This window comes from Electrona antarctica (assembly GCF_951216825.1).
Source record: "Electrona antarctica genome assembly, chromosome: 24".
Taxonomy (NCBI): domain Eukaryota; kingdom Metazoa; phylum Chordata; class Actinopteri; order Myctophiformes; family Myctophidae; genus Electrona; species Electrona antarctica.
In genome coordinates this window covers 3,920,580-3,933,693 of record NC_136803.1, presented here as the reverse complement: position 1 = coordinate 3,933,693, position 13,114 = coordinate 3,920,580, and the positions used below count along the sequence as shown (strand labels likewise).

The window sequence follows — 13,114 nt, the reverse complement described above, 5'->3', positions numbered from 1 at the left end:
GCGCGCCACTCGTGGCGCGCTATGAGCTTGTAGATCTGCTATTTTTCAATAGCTAAAGCATAACATAATGCTAACACCAAAAGGGGTTCCCACCCAAAATGGGTTAAAACAAGTGGTCCATCTTAGTTTGATTTCAAAGACCCTAGGCTTGGCATGCAGAATAGGCCACGGAACCCCATAACACGTACCTTGTCAGAGTTAACAGACCCGTAAGGGTCCATTTGGTTCCCAACTGAATGAATCATTCATTTAGCTGGAGACCCCTTGGGACCACTCTCAAGGACCCCTGGCGGTCCCCAGACCCCACTTTTTCAGAACCGCTGATATAAAGAAGAGGAAAAACTTTATAGTTTCGATGAATATTACAAACTAACAGAAATCAATGAAAATGTAGGTTTAGGTTATACTGATATAGTACAACAATGATTGATCCGATTATTAGATGAAATGCATTATGGGCCCATCTCTACTCCTCACCTCCGCTGTGTCTTCTAGCAGTGCAGATAGATAGATCAATAGACTGATTGATGATAGATCAATAGACTGATTGATGAGTAGTTAGAGTAGATATGTAGTTAGAAGTAACTCATTGGAATGAATGGATGGATGACTATAGGCCTGACACAATTATGACATAATCGCCCGATCACAATTATCCCATTTTGACCTGAGATCAGATTCTGCAAATGTCTTCTACATCCTGATAGTTTTCTGAAAAATGTTTCTATGTCAGTCGTCCTTTTCAAAAATAGCAGACCTACAAGCTCGTAGCGCGCCACTCGGTGGCGCGCTACGAGCTTGTAGATCCAGACAGCGGATGATTGAATAAAAGGAAAATGATAGATAGTTGTGTTCATGGATGGATGGATGGTGGATAGGTTGTTGGCTGGCTGCCTGGCTGGCTGGATATGCAGTCTAATACTGTGCAGGAGGATGCTAAACGCACACCAGTCTTAGTAGTGGTGCCAGCTCACGGCAGAAACATCTAAAGAGTTAAGTCTTAAAAAGACAAAAGAGTGGCTGCACACACTGATAGCCAAAGAGCCGATTATTTATTAGGATGCAGAGTAAAAACCAGGTTTTTATTTATTAGGATGCAGAGTAAAAACCAGGTTTTTACTCTGCATCCTAATAAATAATCGGTTCTTTGGCTATCAGTGTGTGAAGCCACTCTTTTGTCTTTTTAAGACTTAACTCTTTGGATATTCAGTATAAACATATTGTCAGAAGTATAGTTTAAACTGCTAAACATGGATATCGAGATGCATGTTTGCAAAGGAATATACTGCAGTCTGCAGTCCGAATATACTATACATCAATTTGGTGGACCTTGACATGAAAATGTTTGGGAACAACAACTGGTGTGGAGTACATGCTATAGTACAACAACTGGTGTGGAGTACATGCTATAGTACAACAACTGGTGTGGAGTACATGCTATAGTACAACAACTGGTGTGGAGTACATGCTATAGTACAACAACTGGTGTGGAGTACATGCTATAGTACAACAACTGGTGTGGAGTACATGCTATAGTATGCGTACAGAATATTGCGTGCAGCTCATGCATGAATGCATGTAATTATGGATGGTGTAATTGCGGTGATGTACACGCTAAAGGCTAATACTCTGTTCATGCCATACAGTGCCTTCTACATTATACAATACTTTGGCTCATGCATAAATGCATGTCATTTTGCAGAGAGAGCAATGTGTGCACGCACGGCGCACGGTGGCGTGTCTGTGTGTGTCGAGGTTATTATAGTTTTTGTCATTATTTTTTGTTTGTATGTCGTGCTGATCTTTTGTCCCAGGCCTCATAAACCCAGTGTACCCCCTGTACCCGGCCTATGCCTTCCTTTGCTTACCTCCACCTCCTCCATACCCGCCACCATTACCAAATCAAGTATAATATCCCTTATCTCCATATTTAAACCTTTTGTGTTTTTTTTAGCATACTACAGCATCAGACAACAATAGCAGATCTATCAGCTTGTCTACCTGCTATTTTTGCTCAAAGTAACAGCTTTGGACACATGAGGTTTCCACCCAACAGAGACGATATCAGTAGGTTTTTCCGTAAATGAGGAGTAGAGTGTCGCACAAAAGTAGTGAAAATAGCAGATCTGCCTTCCCTCTAAGACGTTGTATTTTTAAAAAAATCTTTTGTGAATCGATTAATCTATTAAACCTTGGCATTGCAGGTCCGAGATATGATTAAATTAAATGAATAACGCAATACATAATATAATTTTAATATATAATGTCTTAGATATTTTGTTATTTTGACACATGCTAATATAATGCATGCTGCTTTTTCATTCATCTATATTTTAACCCATTCAGGCCTGACGTCGAAATTAAAAAAAGGTTTTCTAAATCATCAATTTTCTGAAAGATTTGAGGCACATTTTAACGATTTTTAAAAAATAGTTCATAGCGCGCCACTCGGTGGCGCGCTATGAGCTTGTAGATCTGCTATTTTTCAATAGCTAAATTATAACATAATGTATGTAACCACCAAAAGGGGTTCCCGCTCAAAATGGGTTAATAATGTTGCCAACATGTTGATTGGCTAGGGATGCACCGAAAACGATCCCTTGGGTCAGTCAGCACTGGGAGGGTCAGTCAGCACTGGGAGGGAGAGATGATCAGAGCCTTGGGTCAGTCAGCACTGGGAGGGAGAGATGATCAGAGGAGCAGAGTTCTCACCGCCGGCATTGACACCGGGACTGAAGTACGGAAAGAGTTTCTCTGTGAAGGTGCAGCCCGTGAAGGAGTAGAGATGAACGCTGGCCTCCACGTCGTAGAAGGAGACCAGACCCTCCTCGTAATCCACAAACAGTCCCACTTTCCGGACCTCCTCCTCCTCTCTCCTGGGGAGGACGACGGCAGGGCCGGCAGCAGCCTTGTACTCATGTCCGTTCCTCAACAACATAGTCCAGTAACCGTTGTTGGGGTTCAGTGTGATTCTTCCCTTCCTGTCGATGGACTCCCTGGCCACGCCTAAACTCCAGGCGGTCTTCCCTTCAACCTGAACCTCGTAGTAAAACCTCGTGGAGCGGAAGCTTTGCTTTGCCAAGACACAGCCACACGTAGAGAATCTCTTCGTGCTGTACGGTAGTAGCTTCTTTCCGTCCCCCAGAGTCGACGCTCGTTTCCCGTCCTCAGACAGGATGAGTTTGCAGTGTGCCGTGTCGGGGTCCAGAGTTACATCCACTGCGTATCGCCGGATCCTCCTCAGCTCGGCATCGGTCTTGTGTCTCACGTACTGCCGAACGACGTCGGAAATAAAAGTGTTGACGGAGAATTCCTGCCCCTTGTAGATGGTTCTGTTACATTGTGGGCACTTACACACGTCGGTACTGTCCCAGTAGCGTGTGATACAAGTTTTGCAGTAGTTGTGTCCGCATGGAATGGTGACTGGATCGGTGAACACGTCCAGACAGATAGAGCACAGGAACTGCTCTTCGGAAAAGGGGATGCTGGCCGATTCCATTCCTGCAGAATAAACGTGTAAACTGGTTAATTGGGAACTAAGCTTGAATTACAGTAGCTATATCTGATCACGGTTATGCGGCGTAGACTACTGGCACAGACTTTGGGTTTTGTTATGACGTGTTAAAGGGTGCTTCGTAATCTGGTGGATAGTTCCTCAATAACTGGCCTAATAATAGCTTGTTTTCCATCTCATCACTGTGACGTCACTATGATGTCAGCCGTGACCCAATACAGAGTGCCCAAATATGGACTTTTCTTTTACGTGTCATTTATCATTCACAGGTTATTTTAGATACGGAGTTAGGACTTCTAGTTATAGATATCTCTAGGAAAGCCGTAGTTCTGTGTGTGTGTGTGTGTGTGTGTGGCAGGTGTGTGATGGGTCTGAACTCTGAAACGGTGCATTGCCTCCCACTTCCTTTGTCCCACTTTTCTGTCCCCCTTTTCTGGACTAATTTCTAACAACACTGACTCTCTTCCTCTCCCTCTCTCTCTCCGCTTGCCTTCAGCCTTCAGACTACAGTGGGTTTCTGGGCTCCAGCTCACGGGCCTCTTCCAGGGCCAGTTCGGCCCGTGCCAGCCCTGTGGTGAGCACTCATCATCGGTCACTGCCTCTTATGCCTCCAGCCCCCCATCATGGTTCATGGTTTATTTCTTTGTCCTGCGGGACAATGTGAATAGCTTCACGCGCAGTTGAAATCCTGGCGGTTAAATCTAACTCTGAGAAGGTAACCAAATGGACCCGTACCGGTCCATTTGGTTGCTCCCTCAGTGTGCTCTAAAACAGGGGTTGTCAACCTGTGGGTCACGACCCCTCGGGGGGTTCCGAAATAATTTTGGGGGGGTCCCCAGATGATTAAAAAAAAATTGCAACTGAATCGCTGGAAAATGGAAATTGAGAGTTTACATACAGTAGTACACATAGTGCATGCATAAACTTTCCTTAACCCATTCTGGGCGGGAATCCCTTTTGGTGTTATAACCCTTCTGGACGGGAACCCCTCTTGGGGTTCTGTTTAGTATGTACAGTTTTAGGAAATTAAAAATATTTGATGCTGCAATATAAATATTTGAAGTTTTTCAGAAAACTTAGGTCAGGATTTAGAAGGCATTTTAGAATCGGCGTCAGGCCAAAATGGGTTAATGATTATATCTGGTTTCAGTATATGAGGTATTTTCTCTATTATTAAGGTTATTGTAGCGGTCAATTTGTATTGGGGTTGGGGAGAGGGGGCGGGGGTCGCGAGCCCTGGCCAAAGCATTTCCGGGGGTCCCCAGCCAAAAACGTTGAGAACCCCTGCTTTAAAAGACACCATCTTGTAGACAAGTTAGTTTACACCGCTCTGCTTGCACAGTAAGGTCCTCGGTTCAATTCCTATCTGCCGTGTTGCTAGGTTTTCTCCCCCCTCTGCCCTTTTGCTCATTTTCCTGTCTCTCTACACTTTACTCTCTAAATTCTGTAAAAGCAAAAATAATCGTAATACTAGTGGAAATGTGACATGTTTCTGTTTATTGTGTCATCATTGTATGTTTTGATTCGTTCAGTATAGTTCTGTCATTGATTGAACAATGAAACTATTAAACATGGTCCTGTATTGTGGGCTGCTATAGAAAAAGCTTTCTTATGCCACCTGGTGGCCATGTCTTGGCAGTGCACCTTCAGCTTTTGGTGCATCCTTTAAGGCAGGTATGATCTGCGAGGTTCCAGCCTATTAGAAGTGAGCTGTGTGTGTGTGTGTGTGTGTGTGTGTGTGTGTGTGTGTGTGTGTGTGTGTGTGTGTGTGTGTGTGTGTGTGTGTGTGTGTGTGTGTGTGTGTGTGTGTGTGTGTGTGTGTGTGTGTGTGTGTGTGTGTGTGTGTGTTGTAATCTAATTCATTTGAAAAATAACCTTCAAGCTCCAAACCCCGGCGGGGGGGAGCACGTAACTTTGGGAAAGTGTCATAGTAGCTTGTTTACAACTTCCTGTGCATAACTTCCTCTTCAAAATAAGAGCCACATGTAATGATTAGTCAACACTAGTTTTATTTCTAAGTCTACTTACAGGACGTTAACATCACATTTGAGTTCCTTTTGAATGCCTGTCAGATTTCTCTACATAACTGTCTCAGCTGTTGGTGCGTCAATGTGCCTTGCATGCCTTTGATCTACGCGCAGAAAACATTTTGAAGACGTATGTGCACTGGAGCATCGGTTGTGTGCCCCCCTGATTATTAATAACATCTAAACATGTAATATTTAAACACAACATGAACATAGTACTCTTATTATGCATATCGCATTCTCGCCGAGAAATATTAGTTAAAAAAAGGGGGATTTTTTTTTTAACGAATGGTTCAAGCCCATTCATTAAGATTCGAGTGCCAACCCTAACGAGCGTAGGTTCGAATCCTGAATGTACGGGGACAGCCCTAGTGAGTGTGTGTGTGTGTGTGTGTGTGTGTGTTTCAGTGATGCTAACAGCTCAACTGTACATTTCAGTGGAACTTGCTAACCAGATAGTGCTGTAGAAGAGATGAGCATGGCCTGAATATGTATTATTTGTAGTCTAAATAATTGAAGGAATAAACCTTGGATGCTTTATGATGTTTCACCAGATTTTTCTCCAGTCTTATTCCATACCACACCGCAAGCAACACGCGTAATTCATTTGTATTTTGTATTTGTATCGTGTGTCTTTGGTAATGTCTTTTGTTGGTTACGTCTGCGTTGACGTCGTCGGAAGAATGCAGTGAACATTCTTTACCTTTGGCCGTGACCATACCTTCCCTTAAGTGACCATACCTTCCCTTAAGTGACCATACCTTCCCTTAAGTGACCATACCTTCCCTTAAGTGACCATACCTTCCCTTAAGTGTGTACAGTATGTGTGTCGTTATGAAGTAACACGTCAATCAGTCAATTAATACAAACACGTGCATTTATTTCCAGGTAGAAGAGAGGCCTGACAGGGATTTCGTGGACAAAGTAAGTGTTTTATTGTCAAGTAAAGTTAGTCTCCACTATATAAGGGTACGGACATTCTGCCAAAAACAATTTGTCAAACTACTTTATTACAAGTTCTGTGCGCGCGTTTGTGTGTGTGGGTCTGAAATCCAATTGAATCCTAGACCATAGTTTACCAATGTTTTGGCAAAATGTTGTAATAAATTGTGGGTTTGATTATAGGTTTTATTTGAAAACTTATGAGCAAAACAAAAGACATGATCTTATCTTTATTTTATTTTACCACTTTGTGTTTGCTGTGTTTGTGTGTGGTGACCGACCTACCGACCGACGTCGCTCATCGTGTGTGTGTGTGTGTTCCTCCACCCCAGGGCTCCAGGACGGCCTCCACCCTGTCGGCTGCCACCCTCGCCTCGCTGGGGGCTCCGTCGTCTCGCCGGGGCAGCTGTGACACGTCCTTCTCCGTGGAGACGGAGGCCTCCATAAGGGACATCAAGGCACGGCATTAATACCACGTCCATTCCTCTGTCCCTGAACACGTGCCATGTTATCGTTGCTGTCGGGCGGAAACCTGTCTTCTTCATAAATTAACGCCCTACTTGAACACACTATATCTTACACAAGAGTGTGACTAAATCATGTGCTAACTGTGCAATGTGCAGGGTTTTAAATCATGTGCTAACTGTGCAATGTGCAGGGTTTTAAATCATGTGCTAACTGTGCAATGTGCAGGGTTTTAAATCATGTGCTAACTGTGCAATGTGCAGGGTTTTAAATCATGTGCTAACTGTGCAATGTGCAGGGTTTTAAATCATGTGCTAACTGTGCAATGTGCAGGGTTTTAAATCATGTGCTAACTGTGCAATGTGCAGGGTTTTAAATCATGTGCTAACTGTGCAATGTGCAGGGTTTTAAATCATGTGCTAACTGTGCAATGTGCAGGGTTTTAAATCATGTGCTAACTGTGCAATGTGCAGGTTTTAAAGAAGCTGTAAGCTGATGTAAAGGAAGCTCACAACATGTCGCTTTGCGCCGCGTTGTGAGCTTGTAGATCGGCTATTTTCACTACTAGCCTACTTAAAGATTTCTAATTTTCTAATTCAAGGAATTTCTTAGATTTTTCTTTGATTTCCTCATGCAAAAAAATCAAATTGAATTTTGTTTTTAATTCATGAAAATGCTTGCTTTTTTAGAAATGTTTTTTTTTAAATGCTTTGAAATAATAATTAAAAACAAAATGTAGGAAACAAAAAATGAAGGGACCCATAAAAATGGGTCCCGAATCGCTATTTGGGGAAACAGTCTCTCATATGACCCTTCCCCCGACCCTCGCCCTGTGTCTAAAACGGTCCTCTGTGCTTCCCAGGACTCTCTGATAGAGTCGGAGGAGAAGTACCGCAAGGCGATGGTGTCCAACGCTCAGCTGCACAACGAGAAGTCCAACCTCATGTACCAGGTGGACACGCTGAAGGAGGCGCTGGGCACGCTGGAGGAGCAGCTGTATGAGGCGCGCCGAGAGTACGACGACAAGACCAAGGTCAGGGATCACACCTTCAGGAGTTATTATTATATCGTAGCTGTCTGGCAGAAACCAGCTAACTCCATTTCTCAGGTTTTTGATACAGATACGTAGCTTGCGGAGTTGGTTCAGTCAGATATACTCGAGCGGCTTCATGCTGTGCTCAAGGGCGCATGCATATACTCGAGAGGGGATAACTTAGAGGCCCGGAACTATTTAATCCATTTCATCCAGGGTGACTATCATTTGTAGCGCACGGACCACTTTTACCGGTGCACCGGAAGCGGGTGTGCATGTCTGTGTAGCAGCTAACAATAGCCACACCACTCTAGAGTCGATCGACAACAACGGGAGGTAATAATAAATCTATCGCGACTAGCGACTGGACCGCTGAGCGCCGTCTAACACAGGATCTTTTTTCAGAATTAGACGGGATGATTTAGATCGGGAGTTATGATCGTTTTAAGATTTTCGTTTTCGTCAGCTAAACAGGCAGGGGAGATTTTCGATGACGTGTCGCTTTTTGACACGTCATCGGATCGGGCAACAAGCGCTCCAAGGCTGTAGAGCGATGCGAACGGTTTTGTTATCATTAATCTCCGTCCTGTTTATCAATCTCCGTGTTGGGCACTTGACCATGACCTTGAACTTGGACGGAGAACTCCGCCCTGGGCTTCCATGGTGTTAATATGCTCCATTACTATGTGTGTGTATTCAGTGTTTGCCAGACCCACATGTCCTTCACTGAGGTGCCAGTTAGCTGACCTATTGGGTGGGCTATTTAAGCTCACTTAGACTGCATGCTTCTTCCTGCCTTCCATCTGCATTTGTGGTTCCTGGTTGTTGTTATGTGATGTTTGCTCCCACCACCACCCCAGCACCACCGGTGGGCTCTGCTATTTCTGTTCCCCATGGGGGGTTGTTATTGTATATCGATCTCCCTGCTCTTAACCCATTTTGGGCGGGAACCCCTGTTGGTGTTTTAAGCATTATGTTATACTTTAGCTATTGAAAAATAGCAGATCTAAAAGCTCAAGATGCCAAGATGAAATGTATTATTTTGTTGGTATAACTTGCTATTATTTGATCCCCATGTGACAACATGTACTCTGTTCTGTGCATGTAGGAGTTTGAGAGGGAGAGACACGCCCACAGCGTCCTGCAGTTCCAGTTCAAGGAGATGAGAGAAACGCTGAAACAGAGCGAAGAGCTGCTCACGGTGAGCGCCGTGACCTATGACCTATGACCTCGCTGTTTATCAAGCGCTGGGGTCGGTGGGATCCTTGCAGTACTGTATGTGTGTCGCGGACCAACATGTATCGGTCTGCGAGTAAATACCAAGCCCCCAGTAAGGCTATCCAACGTTGAAGATGCCACTACCTACTGGCGAAATGTGGAATTGCAGCACTTTAATGGAAGTGGACGGACGTTCATGACGTCACGTGAAAAGCCCGGACCTCAAAATTGAGGTCCGGGGCTAGGCTAGGCTAAACTTCCACTCGCTCGAGCCATTGAGTTATAATTATACTTCCGGGTGCTTCAAAACGCCACTGAGCAACTTCCACTGAAATGAATAGCGGGGGGGCGGGGCTAACGCTCCAGTTCGGTCTCTATCCTTCTTTATACTCTATGGTAAACACCCCTTTGTTTTGGTTTCCTACCTTTTGCATCCGTTTCTAGACTAATACACTCACATGGTTACACTGTAAACTCTTGATTTATACTGTACACCAGTAGTTTACAGTGTAGTCGTTGCTTATCCCATTTTTGGCAGGAACCCCTTTTGGTGTTTCAAGCGTGGCGCGCTATGAACTTAGTAGGTCTGCTATTTTTGAAAAATCGTAAAAATGCGGCACAAATCTTTGAATAGGTATATATTCTTTCAAAGCAAACTTTTTTTTTTATTTCGACGTCGGGCCTAAATGGGTTATACAACTATCACGGCTTTTCCTGCTTTTACTTCACTTACTTTACTTCCCTGCTTCCTTTTCTTCCTTCCTTCCATCCTGCCTTCTTTTCCTGCTTCCTTCCTTCCTTCCCTGCCTCCTCCCTCCTTCCCTGCCTCCTCCCTCCTTCCTTGCCTCCTCCCTCCCTCCCTCCCTCCCTCCCTGCCTCCTCCCTCCCTCCCTGCCTCCTCCCTCCCTCCCTCCCTCCCTCCCTTGTGGCGGTGGTGGTCCAGGAGGTGGGTGAGTTGCGGCTGAAGGGCGTCAGCACTGCCAGGGACATCTCAGACCTGCTGGAGAACCTGGAGTGGAAGGAGAAAAGAATCGGGGTACAAATGCAACACCGTTTCGAGCATGATAATCGGTCAACCCATAGTCCATCGCACAGAGCTACCGAAGAGTTACAATATGCTGTACAGCAGTGGTTCTCAAAGTGGGCCCTTTGAGGTGGTTCAAGGGTGTCTCCAGCAATTTGTTAATATAGCATCAAACTATATTATTTTTTAACAACTTTAACCATTTGCACTATGCATCGGCTATTAGATAATCTGCAATCTTCAGCTAAAAATAATCTTGAAAAAGAAAAGGTGAAAAATTAAATCAATTAATTACCAGCTGCATTATTATTATCTGTGGGTCTGCTGCTGACGTTATGCCACTTTTTAGCTGCGCTCCGCTGTTATGCTCAAATTAGTGACCCTAAAGAATTCTGAGGCAACATGGCTGGAGACGAGGCAGCCAATCAGAACTGCTCGATCAGCCATGCCGTGCAGACGATGGGATGTTATGGGTTGTTGCCAGTGGTGGCAACTGTCGTGATAGAAATAAGCTAAGCAGCCTCCAAAAACCAAACCAGGCAAGCAACTGTGAATGAATCCACGTTAGGCTGGAAATATGCAGATTTGGCAACACTCAGCAGAAAGACTAGCGGTGTCCGTCTACCGGTCGCAAGTTTCCCAGGTAAACACTGACCTGCCGCTTCTACGAAGCAGCTGGTAAAAATGTGTGTGGGGGGACCTGGCACAAAACATTTTCAGATGGGGGTCTGGCGTATTGGGGGACCGTCCTTAACATGAACATAAAAAGGTTTGAGAAACATTGCTGTACAGTTGGAGGAGTTATACAGTGGCCACTAATGTCTCTATCTAACCAACTGTGGCACTAACATAAGTGTTATTTCTTACATAAAACACTGACCTCTCATTTTCCTACACATTTCCACTGTAACATCTCTTTTGCTTCTAGCTTTAACCTTGGTGAACTCACCCGTTTCTTCCCTGTCCTCTCTACTAACCTCCGTCTTGACCTCTTGCTCCGGGCGACCCCTCAGGCCTTAGAGAGGCAGAGGGACTTCTCGGACATTGTACGGATCGAGCGCGACCGCTTCAGGGACGAGGTGGTCCGACTCAGGGAGGCGCTCAAGGTACACGGGGGTGTCAGAGCTTGCAGTCGGCAGATAGGTGCTATTGTTCAGTTCCATCATGGAACAAATATTGACTATATTTGTTCCATGATGGAACTGAACAATAGCACCTATCTGACCCGCTCTAGTGATTTCTTAAGGCTCAAGGTTCCTCATGGGAGCATCCCAGCAATGGCTTTATATAAAAATAGGTTTTGAAAGGTTCCAGGGGATCCTCAGCATAATGAGTTAATATACTGTAGCATGTAAAGTCATGATGTAGGTACAGTAAGTACACCCCCTGGCCATGTCGCAGGGTCTTAACCCCAATCCAATGATGCTGAGTGCCACGCCAGGAGGAATTGGGCATATACTTTGGTATGAGTCTCTGTACTGACCACAGCCCTCCTTTGAGACACACAGTGAGGTATGAGTCTCTACTGTCCACAGCCCTCCTTTGAGACACACAGTGAGGTATGAGTCTCTGTACTGTCCACAGCCCTCCTTTGAGACACACAGTGAGGTATGAGTCTCTGTACTGTCCACAGCCCTCCTTTGAGACACACAGTGAGGTATGAGTCTCTGTACTGTCCACAGCCCTCCTTTGAGACACATAGTGAGGTATGAGTCTCTGTACTGTCCACAGCCCTCCTTTGAGACACATAGTGAGGTATGAGTCTCTACTGTCCACAGCCCTCCTTTGAGACACACAGTGAGGTATGAGTCTCTGTACTGTCCACAGCCCTCCTTTGAGACACACAGTGAGGTATGAGTCTCTGTACTGTCCACAGCCCTCCTTTGAGACACACAGTGAGGTATGAGTCTCTGTACTGTCCACAGCCCTCCTTTGAGACACATAGTGAGGTATGAGTCTCTGTACTGTCCACAGCCCTCCTTTGAGACACATAGTGAGGTATGAGTCTCTGTACTGTCCACAGCCCTCCTTTGAGACACATAGTGAGGTATGAGTCTCTGTACTGTCCACAGCCCTCCTTTGAGACACATAGTGAGGTATGAGTCTCTGTACTGTCCACAGCCCTCCTTTGAGACACATAGTGAGGTATGAGTCTCTGTACTGTCCACATCCCTCCTTTGAGACACATAGTGAGGTATGAGTCTCTGTACTGTCCACAGCCCTCCTTTGAGACACATAGTGAGGTATGAGTCTCTGTACTGTCCACAGCCCTCCTTTGAGACACATAGTGAGGTATGAGTCTCTGTACTGTCCACAGCCCTCCTTTGAGACACATAGTGAGGTATGAGTCTCTGTACGGTCCACAGCCCTCCTTTGAGACACATAGTGAGGTATGAGTCTCTGTACTGTCCACAGCCCTCCTTTGAGACACATAGTGAGGTATGAGTCTCTGTACTGTCCACAGCCCTCCTTTGAGACACATAGTGAGGTATGAGTCTCTGTACTGTCCACAGCCCTCCTTTGAGACACATAGTGAGGTATGAGTCTCTGTACTGTCCACAGCCCTCCTTTGAGACACATAGTGAGGTATGAGTCTCTGTACTGTCCACAGCCCTCCTTTGAGACACATAGTGACTTTAGTGAGAAGACAGAAGTGGTTGCCGTCATATAATGAGCATTAGTGAGGGCAAAGTGGTTCATTCATTTACTGAGTTGTCTGTGCTCTCTCTCCCGCCACAGAAACACGGAATCGTGCTGTCACCTGAGGTGACGACCAATGGGGAGACAGGACAGAGGGACGCTGACGATGACCTCACTGCAGATTCCGCCTCCCGATTGGCTCATGAGTCACCTCACGTTGGAGCAGAGAGCATGCTGGGTAAGGGAGCCAT

At 45.3% G+C, this 13,114-nt stretch overlaps 1 protein-coding gene across 1 annotated transcript in view; it reads left to right on the top strand.

The window, feature by feature from the left end:
- The window catches only part of LOC306917467 (leucine-rich repeat flightless-interacting protein 2-like), a 75,771-nt gene that overhangs the window by 47,485 nt on the left and 15,172 nt on the right, over positions 1-13,114 (top strand). Inside the window, exons 4-8 of the mRNA XM_079495693.1 lie at positions 6,430-6,465; positions 6,816-6,941; positions 7,811-7,981; positions 9,090-9,182; positions 12,963-13,101. Of these exons, the coding sequence (XP_079351819.1) occupies positions 6,430-6,465; positions 6,816-6,941; positions 7,811-7,981; positions 9,090-9,182; positions 12,963-13,101 (565 nt within the window). The remainder of the gene's footprint in view (positions 1-6,429; positions 6,466-6,815; positions 6,942-7,810; positions 7,982-9,089; positions 9,183-12,962; positions 13,102-13,114) is intronic.